General features: G+C 49.6%; 5 protein-coding genes across 5 annotated transcripts; 2 read left to right on the top strand and 3 right to left on the bottom strand.

Moving 5' to 3' along the window:
* Window positions 1-1,488: 1,488 nt before the first annotated feature.
* Window positions 1,489-3,259, bottom strand: LOC128724751 (uncharacterized). Its single transcript, XM_053818473.1, has 2 exons — window positions 3,005-3,259; window positions 1,489-2,934 (listed from the first exon to the last, which is right to left on the bottom strand). The coding sequence occupies exons 1-2, from the start codon at window positions 3,257-3,259 to the stop codon at window positions 1,489-1,491; spliced, it is 1,701 nt and encodes a 566-aa protein (XP_053674448.1).
* A 1,875-nt stretch (window positions 3,260-5,134) lies between these two features.
* LOC128726946 (uncharacterized) lies at window positions 5,135-6,187 on the bottom strand. The gene has a single exon (XM_053820796.1). It carries the CDS (start codon window positions 6,185-6,187, stop codon window positions 5,135-5,137), a length of 1,053 nt encoding a protein of 350 aa, XP_053676771.1.
* A 4,180-nt stretch (window positions 6,188-10,367) lies between these two features.
* LOC128724753 (F-box/LRR-repeat protein 2-like) lies at window positions 10,368-12,481 on the bottom strand. The gene has a single exon (XM_053818474.1). It carries the CDS (start codon window positions 12,479-12,481, stop codon window positions 10,751-10,753), a length of 1,731 nt encoding a protein of 576 aa, XP_053674449.1. The 3' UTR covers window positions 10,368-10,750.
* Window positions 12,482-13,129: 648 nt separating this feature from the next.
* On the top strand, window positions 13,130-13,520 carry LOC128726397 (small integral membrane protein 12-A). The gene is made up of 2 exons (XM_053820202.1): window positions 13,130-13,280; window positions 13,384-13,520. Exons 1-2 carry the CDS (start codon window positions 13,151-13,153, stop codon window positions 13,518-13,520), a joined length of 267 nt encoding a protein of 88 aa, XP_053676177.1. The 5' UTR covers window positions 13,130-13,150.
* A 546-nt stretch (window positions 13,521-14,066) lies between these two features.
* Window positions 14,067-18,326, top strand: LOC128723493 (transcription initiation factor TFIID subunit 2). The gene is made up of 6 exons (XM_053817241.1): window positions 14,067-14,110; window positions 14,223-16,043; window positions 16,103-16,726; window positions 16,801-17,193; window positions 17,268-18,009; window positions 18,074-18,326. Exons 1-6 carry the CDS (start codon window positions 14,067-14,069, stop codon window positions 18,317-18,319), a joined length of 3,870 nt encoding a protein of 1,289 aa, XP_053673216.1. The 3' UTR covers window positions 18,320-18,326.
* The last annotated feature ends 2,621 nt before the right edge of the window (window positions 18,327-20,947 follow it).

Consider the following 20,947-nt stretch of genomic DNA (forward strand, 5'->3'; position numbering starts at 1 on the left):
CACCAAACGCTACATGAAGGCGTGTATTTTTAAGACCTTTTGTTTGACGAAACGAATATATACACTTTCCAAACTGATATTGCTAAGTGATGAAGCATAGCACAAAGTCGTTTCCACACGAGAATAAAAGAGGCAAGTGAAACCCTTTCACTTTTTCTATTCTATCGTTCAATCTGCATCACCTTTAGCCGATAATCAACGGTGATAGAAGACGCAATCGAACGGGTCTAGTGACGTCAATTCATCTCCCAAACGCGGGCACACACACACACACACATACACCGTATCCGGTGCGTTGAACCTTCGCGTTCGCGGTAATTCAATAGAGGCAACAAATTGTGCATTATATCGGTGCAATTTGTCTGAGAACGTCGGCTCGTAACGCCGGTGCCCGTGCCCTGGCCTTACCATGATCGATATCGACTCGTTTGCTGGCATTTGCGTTTGAAAGGAGCCTGATTGATTAATCAACTAGTTGTGGTCGTACTATTGTACGGGGCTGCACCGTTTCCAGGATTGATCGAGACGAGCAGCGAAAGAAAAAAAGTGGAAGGATTTTCGTTGAGTTTTCCACACTATATATATATATATATATATATATATATATATATATATATATATATATATATATATATATATATATATATATATATATATATATATATATTCCTTGCGCTACTGGCGAACGTAGGAAAAGCAGCATCACACGTTTGTGTTCTTCGCACTTTTGAGCGCGTTTCTATCGCGAGTTCTGCAAACTATTTCGTTATGTCGTTGCCAAACGGCGTGTTATCAGTGGCACACCTCCGAAATCAATATCTTTAAGCCTTCACCCACGCGTGTCGGTTGCGTGCGTTCGGCAAATGCGCTCCTGTCGCAAACCGAGCCGCACTAGGAGTGGGAAAAGGCGTAAAATTGATTTCGTTTCAATGCTAAAATTGTGCACGGGTGCATTTGTTGTCGCCTTTCAACGGACGAGTTGTCTTCAACCCGGTGCGGCATCACTGCACGATTGCATCGGCACCCCGAGCGACCCGAGGAGATTGATTGACACGATGAAAACAATCGCTCGTGCTCCCACTCACCCACACATGCCTGTTTTTTCGGAAAAGAGTGTTATCGAATTTCCGGCCCACCGCACCTCGCAGGCGAAAGCTCGTGTTGGTGCTTGGTGATGCGAGTGCCGCAACCCGCTTGCACCAAACGGGGACCAAGCCAAGTTTTGTGCCGTAGCTTTGTGTCGTGAAATGAAATTGAAATTTTCACTTCACACCTTCACGGGGTCCCGAAGAGGCGGAAGTGTATCGGTACCCGTGGTAGAAAGCAATTATGCTGCTAATGGACCTCCATGGGGGGATGGAGTTTGAAAAGCTGTCCAAACTGCCGGTCCCAAAACGAACCACTATTGGAACCCCTTTTTCTCGAATGAACATGGCACACGTGCGGAATGGAGCACGTTGGGTCCTAACACGTCCACACACACATGAATCAGTTCCGCTTCCTAACGATAGGCAACCGGCAGCGAGGAAAACGCTCCCAACACCTCATCCTGCTGTGCTTCGTCACGTGCTCCAGCGTGAACATGAGCAGACTAAGCGCCCAACCGTAGCACAGGAAGAAAAATACCGGTACGAGATCGGTAAACAGCAGCACCGTGGACGTGGAGGAGCGCAAAGACTGTCCAGCCAAGCGCCAGGCATCCCGCGTAAGCTTAAGCATGATCCCGCTGGCATACAACCACTCGAGGTACTTCTTGTACTCCACCACAAAGCGAGACCACACACCGAACAGATAGCACATCTCGATCTCGTGCAGTGGTTCGCGCATGATGTAGAACTGAGACGCGTCAAAGTTCAGTTCCTCCGAGAACTCGCCTTCAAGCGTATCGGACGCGTACTCCGACACCATGTACGCGTACCGCGGGTCGTACGTCCAGTGATCATCGTCGTCCATCGGCTGCACGCGCAATATCGGACGTAACCGTTGCGCCAAACGCTCGGGCAAATGAAGCAGGAACCGGTTCATCTCCGTAGGCATAGCCAACAGCACACCCGACTCGAAGAACTGCTCCAGCGTTTGTGGGTTCTCTTGGTAGCGTAGCTGGATCATGAACGACGTCACCTGACCGAGGTACGTTTCGAGCAGGATGAACTTAAGGAACTGTACCACAACCACGAGCAGGGCCGTCAGACGGGTCGTTTCCCGGCTGTGCCCGAAGATGATCATCATCAGCACGTTTACGCTTCCGAGCCGGTTCCGGAACAGCCAGTTGAGCACGCAGATCGCAAGAAGCAGCCCCAACAGCAGATACCACACCTCGGATTTGTACGGCTTCAGAAACTGCAGGTTAAAGTTGATCCTCAGTGATCGTGGCATCATAAGCCGCATCGCCGTACGCTGGTGTAGATGGACGGCCGGGAGATTGATCTGTGTGTTGCAACCACGCCGCGTTAGGTACACGTCCACTTTGCGATCGTACAGCAGGTTCTGGATGCGATCTGCCTGTGTCGTGTGCATGCGCGTGAAAAACAACCGCAACCCGAGAGCACGCGTCACGATCTTCGCTATCTCCACGTCCAGCCCGGTGTACTCGCGATTGCGTCCCATGAACGTGAACGGTTTGCTTTCGGTGATGATGGCGCGGAATGGCAAACCTCGCAGGCGAGCATCGAAAATATTCCCCAGATCGTCCGTTGGCTCGTAGTAGACGAACTCATCCGACGCAGGGTAGCCAACCGTCCCGACCGTGTCCAGCTGGGTGGAGTGGATCGCGATCGCGTACTGCGTGATTTGTAGTACCTTGAAGAAGTAATCGACACTCGACACCTTTCGGCTTAGTCCGCTGGCGTCGTGATCGAGCAGGACGAGATACTTCGCCTGGTAGTGTTTGTTGGCGCCGGTGAACGCCTTCCCGAACAGGGCACTGATGTCATTCTGAAATGCAGGCACGTGCGACGATCAAGTTTCCTTCGTTACCACGATCACCACTCAGGTCGCCACTTACGATTGGTGTTTCGTTGAATTCCATCACGACGAGACAGGTTTCTCGTAGGGTTTGGCTCAATGCCATCCGGCGATCGTATATGATTTTTGGGTAGGGCAGATGTTTTACACCGACCGTTGTAGCACCAACCACGTCCCAGATGATGAGCGTATCGACACCCACTTGGCTGAACATTTGGCCGATGATGCGCTCCAAAAACTGTCCGGTCGTCAGGGCAGATGTCTGGTGGTGGTGATAGTGCAGAAGGACTACCATTAGTAGTAGACCTTTCAACCACAACATCCTGCTGGTGAGTGGGAACGCTTTCTATCGTGCAATGGGACCCGTTCTTTGAGCAAATCAAACGCGATTTGAATCCTTGCTGGTGTTTGTTGGGATTTAAAAAAAAACAAAGGCCGGTGGGAATAAAACACAAACATTATCAACATAATGCTCGTATCCCATCGGGATCGATCGATTGCTCGATGTAAGGACGAACTGCTGAATGTACAATTGCTGGGAAAAAAATGTAACAAACTCATTGTTTTCTCTTACAGCCATGCATGCTCAAAGGCATTCCCGTGCCACACGAGCACCACTTGACAAAAGACAATCGGAAAACCGTTGAATTATCGCTCCAACATCCGGGGCCCATCCCCCTCCATTTACGGGTGTGGAAATAAACGGCCCAAACATCGGCACGTTGAACGATCGCTTGCGAAACCGCACGCCGGTGTAGGAAAATCATGCAAATCAGCGTACCTTGGGCTTGGTGGAAACCGGCGCTTGTTTGATCTAAAATGCCGCATGTGGTTAAAACCCCTGCGAGTTCCACCTGCGAGAGTGATGTGTGCACAGGCCACGCTCACTCGTTGCATCCCTTTTTGCTGAAAAGTCAACTCGTCCCCCAGCGCCACGTGTTTAGAGGGTTAAGGCGCGCAAAACGGATTCCACTCGGCGGCGTTCTGTGCAATGGTGACATAATTCGTCCCCGAGCCACCTGATGATGCATGCCGGGTGGGACCCCCAAAACGTTTGTTTGCCAAACGCAAATAGGCGAGCGTTGCTGAGCGTTCCGTTTCATATTCAAATTATGTGCAATGTTGCAGACCGTTGGGCCGCATGTTTCGATCGGCTTTTGTGTGTGTGTGTGTGTGTGTGTGTGAGAGAGAGAGAAGGGTGGTTTTTGCTTGCACATTTTCCACTTCTGGGTGGCACTGGCAGCACACGAGAACGAATCGGGGCCGGTATGAGCTTTTGAGGCTCACAAATAAATGGCTTCAATTACTGGGGGCCATTGTGGTGTTTGATTGCAGCTGAAAAGTGGTAATGCGTTGGCAAAGAGATGCAATGTATAATTTTCCGAACAGTGCAGCGACTTGTGAACGCATATTGATTTTGTGCTTAAAACAATAAAATTTCAAATTTAAACATGCTTTGAATAATGAAATTGTATTTTAATCTATTCCGTGTGCTTTGCTCTTCGTAGCTTACGTCAGCTACAGCTTCAACGGGAAGATTCCAGTGCACATTTCTACCAGCACAAGGCCTGCTAATACCGACGGTCACATCGTCGTCGTAGTAGGCCGTTCCAGAGCAATCTAGAACACCTGTAAAAACATCAGCTCGCAAGGATTGATTCCCTTGTGCCGGGTTTTGTATCAGTTTACATGCAAATTTACCGGGATTTACTAGACGGATCCCAAGGGACTAAGGAAAACCCACCATACCATACGATACTCGGTTCCCTGAGTCGGTGTGTGATGTTAAAGAAAAGCATCAAAGCCACCGGTTCATTTACATATCATGCTTTCTTCTGCAGTGTGCAGCATGACATGGAACGATCAAGGAATGAAATGACCATAATATTGAGAAAAAGCTCCATCGAATAACAAAATGGAAATGATTAAATTCTGTCGTCATTGGGTATGAAAGTTTACTAGACCAAGACCGTGTCAAAGAATTCTAATTCAAAGCTTCACATGCAAGGGAATTGGTCCATTTTACTCAGCTATAATTAAGCAGATATTCTTCAAATAATCTTGCCTTTGTTTTAACATTTCGCCAAAGATGCTCACACTTGCATCACAAATTTAAACGCTTTAAATTTTGCCCGTGGCCATAGACTTTTCAATCAGCCCACCCAGCAGCCTATTTCTTGATGCTCTCAGCGATGGCTTGCTGCGAGAGCACCTTCCGATAGAACGGAACCGATTCAATAGCATCCTGCCGTTGAAACAGGCCCTTCTCGATCAAAAACCGTGGCTTTGGCAAAGCCGGTCGCTCGGTCAGATAATCCACCAGATACTTCACCGAGCGCAGGTGCCAGATGTCGCGAAACAACCGCTTCAAACTCATCAAATCGTCCGGAACGTCTGGCCGCTCGACGTCAGCCGCGGCCATCTCGCAATCGTCCGGTATCCACCCTCGGCGCAACTCCCGTGGTAGCCCTCGGCCAAAAGCGGTCCGTTTCACCCCACCGGCGGCTAACTTCCGGTCGCGGTCGTGAAGCTGGGCAATGCGATTTTCTAACGCCAGCTGTGGCAGCTGCCATTCGGCTGCCACCTGATTCGGTACCGCACGGACTTCCTTTGGGGCGAGGATAAGTGCCCGGGACGTTTCGTCGGCCGTTTGAATCGAAAACAGTCCCTTCACGACGCCCGTCGTCAGACTGGACCGTTCCGCACCGAGCGCATTTAGCCAATCGACGAAATCCTGCGTCCCCACGTCGATCAGCTGCTCCATGCGTTCGGCGGGAACCTGCGGGCGAGCTTCCGTGTCGTGCAGCTTCGAGCGCCACCGGACGCGCTGCCGGGTCGGTTTCCGGAGAAAGTTTTCCATCCAATTTTCCACCCTCGGTGGAAGAGCGCGTGGTTTCGTCCGCGGGTCAATCGTCACCTCTAGGGCTTGGGGCCGCTCTAGGAGCGACCGGTTCTCTCGGGATGAGGTTTGCTTGCGCCATGTGATGGGTTCGATGGGTGGCTTCGTCCTTACCGGGACCGCATCGATGCAGCACTTAGTTCGTTCACCGAGCCGGCGTGGTAGCGTGTGGTCCATTTTCCGTTGGAGTGGAATACGCCGGAGCGCGTGGGCCATGTTTCGCTCGAAATCGTCCAGCATCCGGCACCGTTCGTCCTTTTCGGTGAGCGGATCGTTGAACTCGTACCGCGACGGGCAGATACGGATCTTCGTAGAAGCCGCCATCTTCACTGAACCGTCCTTTATGGTACGTTGATGTGTACGGTTTCTGCATAGGTACGAGTCTAAAGGGTTCGCTGCTATGGTAACGAGTAGTGAACTAGATTGAGGAGCTTCATAGCATTGAGGGTAAATGCCTGTCAAAATTTAAAACGGACTGTTGAGCTGATGGAAAGCTAAAGTTAGATCTAAAAACATATATATAAAATTACCAAACGATTGTAAACGATGCATCCCGATATGGCATACATTCTGAAATGCATTAAAAACTCGTCTGCAAGCTGCCAGTCGCGGGCTGCCTGTTCGAATATACTCTACAGATTATACTCACCGATACGTCACAAATAGTTGACTCGTGGTGCCGCAAATATGAGGGAAGAAACAGCCCGAATCCTGGCAAAAAAACGGATATCGGTCGCAACGAAACGAGCAAAGCCCACCACCACGGCGGGGCGATAAGCTTCGGTTGCAGGAGCGATGTTTTGGCAGGAGTTTTTTGTACCTTCCCTCCCTTTTCCGAAGGCTGGCGGCGAGACGCAAAAACAAACCGCTGCGGGAACGGCAACAAAACGAAAAAAAAAAACAGAAAAGTATGATAAATATTTGCATAAAAAATGCCACCGGAAACACTTTCGGAAGTGTACACACTGTGAAGGAGGACGGAAAAAAGAATGATCGCACGTTTTGCGAAGCACGGATGATAACCGACAACAAAAAAAGGAGAACGCGGAAGAGACACTGTTATGAGTTTTGGCGAGACACTTGGTGCAACGATGCAGCGGCGAGTTTCAGACAAAGCGTATTTTCGGTCGCCGCACAAAATCGATGTGAATCGCACGGTGGCTTAAAGGGATTTCAAACACTTTCCGTTAGTTAGTCAACAACGATCGGACTAGTTAGTGGAGTAGTTCGCTTGCGTCCGCTAGATTATGGACTGCAAATGATATGAATAGGGATCGATTAACGTTATTCTCCAATAGCGCAATTTTTGACACGATTTCGCGATTCCAAATACTAACCGTTGCCAATGAACGAATCGAAACGTACACTCAAGTGTGAATAAGTACTTTAAAATGCACTCAAATGTAAATAAACTCCCGCTATTCCTCGGAATTCCTCGTTCAGGAGGCGAGCTTCAATTTTCCAATCATTTTTCCCGTCCATCATCACTGCCATGCATTGATGCCTCGAGGAAATGAAATAAGGAAAAAAACGCCCACACCATCGTGAGCACCTTCTGCCGGGTTTGCTCGAGCGTTGGCTTGGCCGTCAATGGCGACAACTTTTCGGTTCGGCAACATTTTCACAACTTCTCACCTTTGCGCACTTGCAAATCGATCGGGGACGCAACGCCGGTGAGGGCTCCCGAGCAGACAAAGTTTTATCTATATGACCAAAGTTCGTGCCGAATTGGCCACTTACCGTCGATTCCATCGCATCCGGAACCGCTTCGGCACCTTACATCGGGTGCAACTTTTCTCCAACACGTTCACATTCTGTCTGCTTTGCCTTTGAGGCGTGGGAGACACCTGTTTTATAGGGGGGTGGGTGGTCTTTCAATCCTTTTTCCTCCCCCGACTTCGGGACATCGGAAGCAAGGCATACCGTGTCACTGGCATGGTTCACAGTCGTGGCAATTAAAAAACTAATATCGTTAATGAAACTTTCGCACAAATCGAGCATGTACAAATGTATGTTTTTCTCGCGCGCTCTGTGGCATTAAAGCATGATCGACATTGAAGATAGCACCATGATAACATGCTGTGAAAGTAAATATGCTTACCAGGTAGCCTATCTTCACGCTTAATTATTCTTTGTGGCACCAAAAAACAATTTCCACCACAATGTGCTCAATCCCAGGTGCATTCAATCGTGCAAAGGCGAATCATGAACGCAACAGCGGTATTGCTTTCAATTTTGCTCCCCAATATCATTGCAGGGAAACCTGATACCCGTGCTCTGTTGGAAGTGGCTTATCGGCTGGCAAGCGAGGCTTACAAATCACCGCTCTATAGTGTTCGACAAATCTACACCGTCGATGTTCCTAGTGAAAGAGTACAGGTGTATGAGGACGCTATTCCGCAGATAACCGTGAACGAGTGGGATATAGAAGGGTGGAAATTAGAAAACGCCGTTATTATCGTGAGGATTTCTAGCGTGAGTAACCAAAAGTCAGCAATAGTCTATCGAAACATTAAGCCTCGTTTTCCACAGATCACTAGAATATCCGTTTTGGACCGTGTCCTTGCATCCGTTGTGGATGCCGAAAAGATCCTCTTCATAGTTATCGCTGACTTTGGTGATTACGATGCGTCATTCATTAAACAGCTCAGTGGGACGATGTTTTATCGAGGAGTCCTTAACTTCTCCATCGTTGGCTTAGACCAATCGTCCGTTGTCCTTTCGAAGTATGACACCGTTTCAAAACGCATGCTAACGTACGACGGCGATACACCCGTGGAAAACATTTTTCCGCCCATCCTTCGGACGCTGGCAGGCCATCAGCTGAAGGTGCTGCTCACGGACAACTATCCTTACGCGTACAAATTGGCCTCCCGATGGGATGGGATGGATGCCCTCATACTGTATCTGCTCGTACACCGGTTCAAGTGCAGCTTGCGTCCTGCTAGCTTGAATCTCGACGGCAGCAACGCTCTGCACCGCATGGAGATGATACAGAAGCACCTGGAACGGGGAACGGTCGATATCAACATTCCACGGGCACATTATACTCGCAAGGACACCGCGCTCAGTGTGGCCCGAGCATACGAGTGGGAATCCCTTGTGCTGGTGGTACCCAAATCCGATCAGCTCAATCTCACCAACATCATGCTGGAACCGTTTTCGATCGAGGTGTGGTCGATGGTGATTTGCTATTTGTTGGTGAAGCAATTCTTCAAGCTACTCTCCTTCATCAAGCGCCATTGTTGGCGACAAGGATCAAGACGTACGCTGTGTTCTTGGGGTCTTTCACTTGGCAGCATGTCCGGCGTTGCTGTGGAGGTTATTTCCTTCGTGCTGATCGAGACGTACCTCGCGAAAATCACAGAGCTACTGCTGTACTGCCGATTCAGGGCAGATCCGCAAACGTTGGATGAGTTCTTTCGATCGGACATCTCGATCGTCATACCGGAATACATGGACCCGTTGGTACAGTCGTTTGATGCGGCCATATACGATCAGTTCGTTGGCAAACGCGTACGTCCGCAGGAAGCAGAACGAATGCCGGTGAGTTGTTGCGCACGTATTCATACGCTTCCGAGGGCGGAGTATATCATCCGCATGGTGAAGTACTTCGATGTGCAGCTTGGCCGGAAGCAGTTGTACATTCTGCCGGAACACCTCAAAACGATCCCGATGAGCTACCTCTTGGGGCGTAATTTTGCGTTCAAAAACTCGTTCGAACTGTTCCTGCTGCAGGTCTACGAGAGTGGCCTGATGGAGCAGTACATTAAAGGACAACGAGCGGATGTGGTTCACATGGAGCGCAACTTTTTCTCGAAAGGTTGGCTCACACTCGACGATTTGGTGCCATTGTTTGTCCTCATTGCGGCCGGTTGGTGTTGCAGTTGTGTGGGATTTGCTATTGAAGTATTTGGCGTCAGGATGAAACATTCCTTGGGTCGTAGATATCGTAAGACCGGTATCGTCGTAGCGTTAGATTGAAAGTCCCCAAGTTTTTAGTACAGCTGGCTCAGTCATTTTCGTTGTTTTATCAGTCACCATCACTTCTTTCGAGCCTAATATTTTAATCAAGCATCCATCTTCGAGGAAGTGAAAATTGCTTTCTATTGTTAAACAACCCAACCAAAACTCCACGATGGTTGTACGTTACTAAGCACAAACAGCGTCTAATCCTTGGAAGCAAAGAGTTTACTTTTCATCAAAGCTGTGGGATTTTGGGAATTGCATAGCAATAGCTTGAACCTTTTTGAACTAAATGAGAGAGATAGAATATAATAGGAAACAGAACGGAGAGTAGGTATTTGCACTGAACTGTGAAATAACTATTGAGATGAAGAGCTGTGTTGTATTTCCATGATGAGATTCGTCAACGGAAAAGAAGCAGTGCACCACATTGAATTATTCACCAAGTGTGTATTCCAAATACTAGATTCGTTTAGAGTATGCAACGGTCATCATTAGCCAGGATTCAAACAAAGTGTGTTAAATAAAAAAACCAACATTATTGCTTTATTACTTGCTGCACGCAGTAGAAAAAACAACACCTCCCTAGAACACATCTCAGAAAAAAATCTACTTTAATATTAGCTACTATTAAAAGTACGACTAAGGGTCAATTCTGCTAGCCATCCCAGGTTCCAGTTCATCGATTTGCACACCATTCTGTCGTTATCTTCGATGCTACACTTTTTTCGCAGCCATTTCGTGACGTAACACGTTCAAAAATCAACAGCCAAAGTGTGTGCGGTTTTTTGTTCGTTTGCCAAAGTCACTCGTTCATGCCGCGCGCCCTCGAAATGTACCCAAGGGGGCGGCTTTGATTATTGTTCTTGCACCTAGAGGCTGCACCGGAATGCACTTCGAGACAGCCACGGGATCCGGCACTCACACGTGCAGTGACCGTAACGTGCGTATACGTTTAAGCCGCCCTTTCGCATCCTCGCTGAGCTGCGGACAACTAACCACGTTCAGCCAGACCAGACTGCGGCAGTACCGCTCGATATGTTCCACCGACAGATCGGTGATCGACTTGCAGCTCTCGAGATTCAGCAACCGTAGATTCCGCAAGTCCCGGCACAGGTACATCACGGCGTCGTCACAGATCCGCTTGCAAGCGTCCACCAGCACGTACTCGAGCTGCGGACAATCGCGCACGAGCGTCGCGATACCCGCTTCCGTGATGTACAACCCCCGGAGATCGATCTTCTTCAGCAGCGGAAAGCGAAGCGCCATCAGCGCCTGATCGGACAGATCCCGGCAGTGGCTTAAGTTGAGGTAGCATAACTTCCGCAGGTTCGCGATCGGGTAGAACCGAATACGCTCGAATGGCATAACGATCGTGTCGAACACGTCCCGATTGAAGAAGCTGTCGCCGATGTCGAACGTACGCTGCAGGTTCAAGTACTCCAGCCCCTTCAGGTGCGAGAAAGCGAGCTGCAGATCGTGAATGTTCTCATACGTGCACTGGTACAGCGTGAGACTGCGGATGTTTGGACAACGCTCGAAAAAGCGGGGCAACGTGTTACGCGAGAACGTGGCCGCCGAGACGAACAGCTTCTCGAGGGACGGATTTTCGTACGAGCTCAGGTCGAGGTTGCCTTTCACGCGCGTCGTGTCGGTGATCTTTAGGTAGTTCAGCTGCGGCATATTCACCAGAAACGACCGGTGCAGGTTCATGATGCGGGCCACACGCAGCTTGATGCGTTTCATCTGCGGTAGAAAGGCACTGAGGGCTTGCAGAAACTGCTCGCTAGCTGAAAAGGTGTTGTCCAGGTTGAGGTGCACGATCGTCGGCTGTAGCCGCGCCAGCAACAGTATGTCGTTCTCCTTCAGATCGAAGCACGACTTTAGCGAAACCTTCCGCAACCGGAGATACTCGATCCGTCCGATATGGTGGAGTATGGTACTGTTCGCCTTCGTGTAGCTGAGCGTGATCGCCTCGAGGGTGCGCCGCAGCGTGGCCACGAAATCCACCAGCTGTTCGCCCCAGTGCTCGAACGACGAAAATGTGAGCTTGATCGCTTTAAGGTTTGGGCAGATGCGTTTAAACAGCTGAAATAACGTATCGAACACGAACGAGGACCGGATGGTAAGCGAATGGAGTCGCTCCAGGCGAAAGTCTAGCGGCACGTTGTAGAACCGGTGTTCGTTGAATTTGGTCGATTTGATCGTCAACGTTCGCAGGCTTTCTCGCGTCCCTCGCAACAGTCCGATCAGCGTTTCCGTGCTAATTGTGCAGTCGTTCAGTGTCAGCTCTACTATGTGGCTCCCGATGGTGCGCCACATCTGCGCCGCTGGGCTGATGTAGCAAGACTTCAGGCACACCTTTTCGAATGTACTGCGTGTGTACGTCAGCACCAAGCACTGCTCGCAGGTGTTGTCTATCCGGGTGTTCCTTAGCGAAAGGACGAAGCGATTCATAAGCGCACGGTTGTTGATCACAATTTCGTACCAGTGCGTGCACGTTTGCCGCACCGAGGCCAGGTCAGGCACTCGCAGGTTGTGGAAGATTGCCGTCAGCACCTCGGTCGGAAGTGATTGAATGGTGGTGGTTTGGCCCTCACCACTACCCCCGCCGACATTGCTCGTTTCGACGGACGACGACGATTCGTCCATCGTGCGACTGCAATTGTACAGAACACAGCTCTTTGCATTAATAGGCGGTCACTTTGGAGCTCCACACACTTACCCCCGTGACTTGGAGAGCAATATTGGCTGAAATCGGTGACTGAAATGTAATGGTAACGCAATTCGCACGATTGGATAATACGAAACAAAGGAGACGCAAAACGCAATGGGGCGCAAATTGTTTTCAATCGCAATTTTTCACATTCTCGTATCTGTTTACGTGCGAGTTTGCAGCGGCTGGTTGGGTAGTTCATTGCTTCAAGCCACACTCAACAAGTTCACCAGCTGTTGCGTGTGAGTTAATTATGTTAGCATTTTTCTAGACGGAGGGACCAGTCCATATCAACACAACTTAGCACCGACAAGCTGTACGGGCGCATTGAAGTGAAGCCAGTGTTTCTAAACTGATGCCCACAGCCACCAGCTGATTGTCAGTAAACAAATTTCTCCTGCCGCCCACGACCGAAAACGACAACATGCTTCAAAACGTCAACAAAACAAACGCAAAACCTGACTGAAAACAAATCGCAAAAACCTAAACAATCGCGACGTAGGTAAGTGTGGTTTAAATTGAGTTTGTACTGATTTTTCGATTGTTCATCGGTTCATCCGTTTATGTAGTGCGAGTATTGCGCTTCCTGTCAAAACAAAGCAAGCATGTGGCCGCTGATTATGCAATTCCTCCGGTCTAATGCCGCATACATCACGCTGCCGATAGCAACGTTAGTTGGCGTGATTGGATACAACATTGAAGGTCTGCTGTCGGATAAATACACACCGTACAGCGGTAAGCTTGCAAATATCTGTACAGCTTTTGAAGTGCGAGTTTGAATATTAGTGCATATCATTGATGGAGTAAACATTTCATCATCTGTCGTATTTCATTACAGCCTCCATTCAAGAGAAACGAGCCGAACGTATTACTGAAGATGAAAAGTTAAAAGCAGCTACTGACGTTGAAAAACTAGTTTACAGAGAGAATGTGCTTGGGCGAAATCTCTCACCTTCCCTTGAAAAAGGCAAATAATTGTAATCTTGTTAAATGTAAAATTTGTAGCATATGCTAAGGAAATGCAGTAAAAGATTGTTTTGCTTAAATTTGCTAAGAAATAATTAAATTATTTCGATATTTGATTCAAAAATCAAACCAAAACATTTCGTTATAATCATATTTTACACATTGTTATACAGGCTGTGTTTACATCGTATAACAAGTTTCATGCTGTCATTTATCTTGACAGCAAACGAAATATGTCAAAGCGATAGCGAGTGCTTTATCCAAACAATTTTGTGACAGTGCGGTAAAGCTGCATCTAGTGAAAATTCGCGGCTTGTTATTGGATTCTCGGTGTAGGGGATTGGTTCGGTAGTTATTATTATCACCTCCGCTCTTCACAGCACTGTGAAACTGTTTTAGTTCAGTAGGGATCGAAACGCTAATCCGAAATACGACAATGCAAGTAATACAAGCTGCAAGAGTTGTCTAATCAACCACATACCGACAAGTTCACTTGGTGTGCTCGTACCACAAATCGGTCGGTCGTAGTCATTCGGCTTCGACTAGCACATCAGGATGAAGAAGGAAACCACAGAACCGGTTGCGCGCCCTTTCAAATTATAAGTATTTCCAGTTGAAACACAGTTTGCCCTGGACCGGCTGTTTGTTGATTTGGACGAATGCGTGTGTGTGTGTGTGTATATGTGATTGTTTTGATATTTCTCCCATTACAGCGCACCAAATCCTCAGCTTGACCGGTATAAATTTCGAGCGGAAAAGCATAATCGGCTTCGTTGAGCTCACGATCGTCCCAACGAGCGATTGGCTGCCGGTGATTCGGCTGAACTGCCGCCAATGTCGCATCTACCGGATCATAATCGACGACAGCTATGAGGCGGGAATGCACTACTTTGACCCTTTTCAGGATATCTGTCAGGGCGAAACAAAAAACAAGTCACTGGAATTTTTCTCTAAAAGTCACCTCGATGTCGCAAGGCAAACGGATCCGGATCAAAACAAGGGCGAGCTAGTGATCGTCGTGCCGGAGGAGGCAAAGTTTCTAATCTGCGAAGGACGAGGTTTGCGCATCGGTATCGAGTTCTCGCTCGAGGACCCACCCGGTGGTGTTCACTTTGTTATTCCAGATGGTGAGGGCACGATGGAGGAACGAGCGGCGCACATGTTCACGTACGGGCACGAAAATTCATCCCGTATGTGGTTCCCGTGCGTCGACAGCTACTCGGAACCGTGCACCTGGAAGCTCGAGTTCACCGTAGACAAAACTATGACCGCCGTGTCGTGTGGCGAGCTTGTCGAGGTTGTAATGACGCCCGATCTGCAGCGGAAAACGTATCACTACACCGTGTCGGTTCCGGTGTGCGCGCCCAATATCGCGCTGGCTGTCGGGCCGTTCGAGATTTTTGTCGATCCGCACATGCACGAGGTGACACACTTCTGCCTACCACAGTTGCTGCCGTTGCTGAAGAATACGGTGCGTTACCTGCACGAGGCGTTCGAGTTTTACGAGGAAGCACTTTCGACGCGATATCCGTTCTCCTGCTACAAGCAAGTCTTCGTCGACGAGATCGACAACGAGTGTAACGCGTACGCCACTATGACTATCCTCTCGACGCATCTGCTGCACTCGATCGCCATCATCGATCAGACGTTTCATTCGCGCAAGGTGATGTCGAAAGCGATTGCGGAGCAGTTCTTCGGGTGCTTCATCACGATGGAGAACTGGTCCGATGCGTGGCTGGCGCGCGGTATTGCCGAGTACCTTTGTGGCCTGAATTCGAAGAAGTGCTTCGGCAACAATGCGTACCGTAGCTGGATTCGTGGCGAGCTGGACGAGGTGGTACGGTACGAAGAAAAGTACGGGGGTATTATTCTCGATTGCAGTCAGCCCCCGGCTCCACCGGCCGTTTCCAGTATCAACAGTTCCCCGGCAGCTCCGATGAAGGCGTACAACGACAATCCTTTCTATTTTCCCATCAAAAACCTGCACACCCTCTCGCCCAAGTACATCGAAATGATGCGCAAGAAGGCACACTTGGTCATACGCATGCTGGAGCATCGCATAGGACAGGAGCTACTGTTGCAGGTGTTTAACAAGCAGCTCGCGTTGGCTTCAAACGCTGCCGGGACGAAGATTGGTGGCGGGCTTTGGGGTCACCTGCTAATCTCCACGACCGTTTTCACGAAGGCAATCTTCACCGTGACCGGTAAGGATATGGAGGTTTTTATCGACCAATGGGTGCGCACCGGTGGACATGCCAAGTTCACCATGACCTCCGTGTTTAACTCGAAGCGTAACACGATCGAGCTCGAGATCCGGCAGGATTGCGTTAATCAGCGTGGTGTGCGAAAGTACGTCGGACCGCTGCTGATTCAGTTGCAGGAGCTCGACGGTACGTTCAAGCACACGCTACAGATAGAGAACATTATCGTAAAATCGGACATCACGTGTCACTCGAAAAGCCGTCGTAACAAGAAGAAGAAAATTCCACTCTGCACCGGCGAGGAGGTGGACATGGATCTTTCCCCGATGGCGTAAGTTATCCACGCATTGGTTTCACCCATGCACTGTATAATAAGCTCGGTCTTTCCAGTGAATCGCCTGTTCTTTGGATTCGTCTGGATCCGGAAATGACACTGCTGCGTTCTGTCAACATCGAGCAGCCAGATTTTCAGTGGCAATTCCAGTTGCGTCACGAACGCGATGTAACGGCGCAACTGGAGGCTATCAAGGCGTTGGAAAAGTATGCAACACCGCAAACGCGGCTCGCCCTTACCGACACGATCGAAAGTGAGCGCGTGTTCTACGTAGTGCGGTGTCAGGCTGCGCTTTGCCTTACGAAGGTGGCGAATGCAATGGTGACCTCGTGGCAGGGCCCACCGGCCATGCTGACGATCTTCAAGAAGTTTTTCGGTTCATTCAGCGCACCGCACATCATTCGGCAGAATAATTTCACCAACTTTCAGCACTACTTCCTGCAGAAGACGATCCCGATAGCGATGGCCGGATTGCGGACGGCACATGGTATCTGTCCACCGGAGGTGATCCGTTTTCTGCTCGATCTGTTCAAGTACAACGACAATTCGAAGAACCATTACTCCGATAATTACTACCGTGCGGCTTTGGTTGAGGCGCTCGGGGACACGATCACACCCGTAATCTCGGTGGTACACCAGGGTCGGGCACTGTCTTCGGAAAGCTTGTCAGCCGACGCGAAGTATGTTTTCATCGCTTTTCCCAGTGTGTATTGGTCGCATGTTATCATGTTTTAATATTGTCCATTTTCTGCAGATTGGTACTGGAGGAGGTGACACGTATCCTTAACCTAGAAAAACACCTGCCTTCGTACAAATACACGGTGTCGATAGCGAGCCTGAAGGTGATTAGAAAGCTGCAAAAGTGCGGCCATCTGCCAACGAATCCGAAGGTTTATCGAAGCTACGCCGCTTACGGGCAATACATAGATGTGCGCCTCGCCGCGATGGAGTGTTTGGTAGATTACGTAAAAATCGACGGTCGCTGGGAGGATCTCGAGCATCTGATGGAGCTGTTAGAGACAGATCCGGATCCGATGGCAAGGCATCAGCTCGGGCGGTACATGATCGAAGCACTGCCATTCGATAAATCCAACCGGCACCGGTTAGATCGGGAAGCACTAGCGCTACGTGTGTGGGACAATATGAAGTATGATTAAGGATGCTCGAGACATTACCGGATGAGTTGATGGTAACGACATTTTATTCCCTCGGGTTTTTTAGCTCAAAACTATCTCATGACACTCGGCTCCGGTGTGATATGGTCGATCTGTATTACACGCTGTACGGTGTACGCATGCCGCATTGTTTGGCCAACCAAGAACTAGGATCTATTCTGCGTCCTCAGAAGCTCGGTCTGGGGTATTACGTTGATGGGTCTTCAAACCGGAACAGCAGACGTAGCTCACCGACGGGAGATGAAGTTTCGCTCAGTTCATATACGATACCGAAGCGGGACCGCTCCGTCACACCGGAACCGACCGATGTTAAGCGATCGTTCGACATGATTGAGGTTGGCGACACGCAGGTCATGATACCGAGGAGCCGAGAAATCTCTCCCTTTACGGAAGCCGAGAATCGAGCCAGGCAGGAGGACAACGAACGAGTAGCGCGTGAAAATCAGCGCATAATCGAGACGGTTGAGGCCAGCATCAAGAAGGAGGCCAGTGAAGCGAGTCAAAAATTGGCGAGCTCCTCCGTGAAGGACGAAGTTATCGATCTGGATGACGTTGAGCCACCTGCAAGTGCGTTCGAAAAGGAGCCCCCGTCGAAAAAGATTAAGGCCGAATTTTATTCGGATAATTCCATTTCACTGCCTGGTATCAGTATGGGCAGCTCGAAGGCCACCGGTCCGACCGGATTCGAACCGGGTATGTTTGGTGCGGGAACTGGTACCAAAGCAGCAGTGCTCAATGACCCGTCTGTTTCCGGAGATGCGAATAGCTCAAAGACCGACAGTGGCAAGGTGAGCGTTTCGGAAGGTGCTGTTCAGTCGAACTGCTAAATTGAAGTTTTGTACTTTTTTACAGAAAAAGAAAAAGAAGGATAAAAAGAAACATAAGCACAAACACAAGCATAAGCACAATAAGGATAAGGATCGAGAGCGAGATCGCGACAAGGATAAAGAACGTGGTGATCGTGAGCGAGAAAAGAGCAAGGAAAAGAAGGATCCCAACTTTGTGCGTGTTGTTAAGGATGAAACGCAGGAAACTCTGAGTTCTGCGGATAGCTCCAGTCGCGATAGCAACCCCACCACACTGGATTTGACACTTTAATTCCATTGACCGTAATTTAAATATTGAAATACATTAGTACAATTTCATATGTCTCTGATATTGTCGGTGGTCATCTACGGCGTGGATGACCACTTCCGAAAGGAGCCATATGCTCGATCAAGAAGTTATTTTGGTCATCCTGATCGGGAAATCTCCTGATCTCATAGGAAAGCATCCTAGGCTGAGGATAACGAATTGCTCCTCAAGAGCGTAGCGAATGCTGTCACTTAAATTCAGTTTGACGTTTATCTTCGCACTAAAGTGTGTTTTACACTCAGCGAATTGATGATAACAAGCTCACAGCAAAACATTTGGTCAATCATCATATGTTAAAGGTAAGCTTCGTAAATCAAAACTGTTTTAAAACACGTGTTTGCCATTATAATATTTGACATATTTCAAGCATTATTATAACGAAACATTACCATGTATATCCACAGAGCAATGCGCCCGTAATACTGCTGTGACAGCTTCGTTTGCTGTCAGTGTCACTAGCCCCTGCAGTTGGTACGTCAGGCAGTTTTTAGTTTTTTTGTGATAAAAACATACACATCGTAGATAAAATCGTAGCGAGCATTTAGAAATACGCTCGTCGAGAAGCTGCGCATCGATACCCGCGGCGTTAACGGTTAGTGCACTCGGGAACTGTTCGGTAACACTGTCATCCTGACGCCAGGACGCCGGACAACCTAGATCGGCAAAAACACCACAGTGCGGTAAAGGTGCGTCCGCCTACAGCAGGCCCGATCCCCCTGCGAGGTCCACGCATCCTCATAAAGCAAAGTGTGCAGCTTTTTTTTGTGTCGTGCAAGTGAGCATTCCAGGGGTCATCTGGTGCTCCGGTGATCGAATCCTGTCAACCCCAGCGCGCGGTTCGCTTCCGAGGTGTGTGGTCGCGCGTCGGTGGATGTAAAAATGTGCACCAGCAGCACAGGGAACCGGAAATTTGCCCTCAAAACGAGCGAAAACCGCTCGAGATAGTTCGCGCGGTGTATCGTTCGATCGAGCCGCTCTCTCGTACGTGTCGCCCTCCGGGTCAACGATTTGAGGGCGCTTCGTGCAGCACTTTTTGCACACCGTTTTCGCCCCGGAGGCCAGATGTGACACCGGTGCGGGGTCAGGTGATCGATCGAGCTGCCTCGCGGTGATAGCGCCATGCTTCTGAAGGCTACCACCGGGAGAAGCATCCTTGCTGGAGATTTTTGGAACGGTCAATGGAAAACCATCGGCCACTTGCGGTGCGTGTGCAAGAATACAGAGATGGGGCGACCCTCATCGCACAGGTCGGGGGCCACGCTTCAACCAAGCCGACGTTGTCAAGTTCCATAAGAAAACGCGAAGAGAACGCAAGGAAACTCACAACAAGAAGAGTGATGCTATGTGTGCCTTCGGTTCGGTTGAATGTCATCCTCCGTGTGCCAACCCGCGCGCCGTGTATGTGCGTCCGTGCGCGCGAAAGAGAGCGAAGCTAACGTGTTGGCGAAAGGTGGAAGCCAAGTTTTCGATCACCGCGGCAGAAAGAGACCGTCGGCCAGTGTTCGCAGCGCGTGACAGAGACCGGACGACGCGAGTGGGAAGAGGCGACAAACAAAAAATCGAAAGAAATAGCAAAGTGCACCGCACCATAGAGCAGTTTTTGCGAAGGGCTTGGGTGTAGTGTGGCGCGCGGTAAACCTCTGACAGCATAGGCCACGGGGTTTGTGGGTTTTTGCGACGAACGAAAACCCGCAGGGCCACATGAAGTGCGAGAACCAACAACAACAACAAAAAGGCAACCCATCTCGCAGCAAAAGTGACATTTTTTTTGGAGGAAGTTTTTCCCGCGTGTGACAAGTGGAACCGAGATCGGGCATCGAAAACCGTCGCAGCAAGCGCTGCCATCAATCACCTCGCGCGTGTGTATGTGCCGTGTAGGGTCGTATCCTCTCGAAAACGTGTCTCGCTTGCTCTCGCGTGCTGTCTCTCTCTCACTCTCACCCCATCGGCATAGTGTGGCGTGTTTTGTTTTGTTGCCCCCGCGAGATCTGGACCCGGACCTGTCAGGTTGCCTGCTGGCGGGCGATCTATCCGGGTGAGCTGGTGCTAGTTGTTGCTGGCCTCGCTGCTGCTGGTTCGTCCTTTTCGAGTCCTTTTACGATCTTCCGTTCTCTCTTTCTCTCTCTCATTTTCTCTCACCGTATCTCTGGCCTGCCTGCTTGTTCTGTTTCTGTCTCTGTCTCTCTCACTATCTCTTCATGGCCTACCTTTTTACGAGCGTTCTGGGCGAGCGCGTGAGTCATCGCCATTCTTACCGCGGTTGTGGTGAACAGCCAGCAGCAGCAGCAGCAGCCCACAGTGCCGGAATTCGGTCGATGCCGCCTGCTGGTGTGGTTAGGGTTGTGCGCGTATCCGTATCCTGGCATCGTAATTTCGCTCCTGTGGCTTTTTTTCACCACATCACTTCTTTTCCCATTTCACCCAACGTTTAGTTACATTCAATCGCCGGACGAGTGTAGTCGGTACACGCGAAACGCTTTCGCTTTCGTGACCCCCAAGAGGCTCTGTGACGTGCGTGTGTCGTGTGTGCGTGCGTGTGTGCGTTTGTGCAAGAGTGTTTTTTTTTCTCTTCTAAATCATCTCCCCCACCCC

This window comes from Anopheles nili, chromosome 3, assembly GCF_943737925.1.
Source record: "Anopheles nili chromosome 3, idAnoNiliSN_F5_01, whole genome shotgun sequence".
Taxonomy (NCBI): Eukaryota; Metazoa; Arthropoda; class Insecta; order Diptera; family Culicidae; genus Anopheles; species Anopheles nili.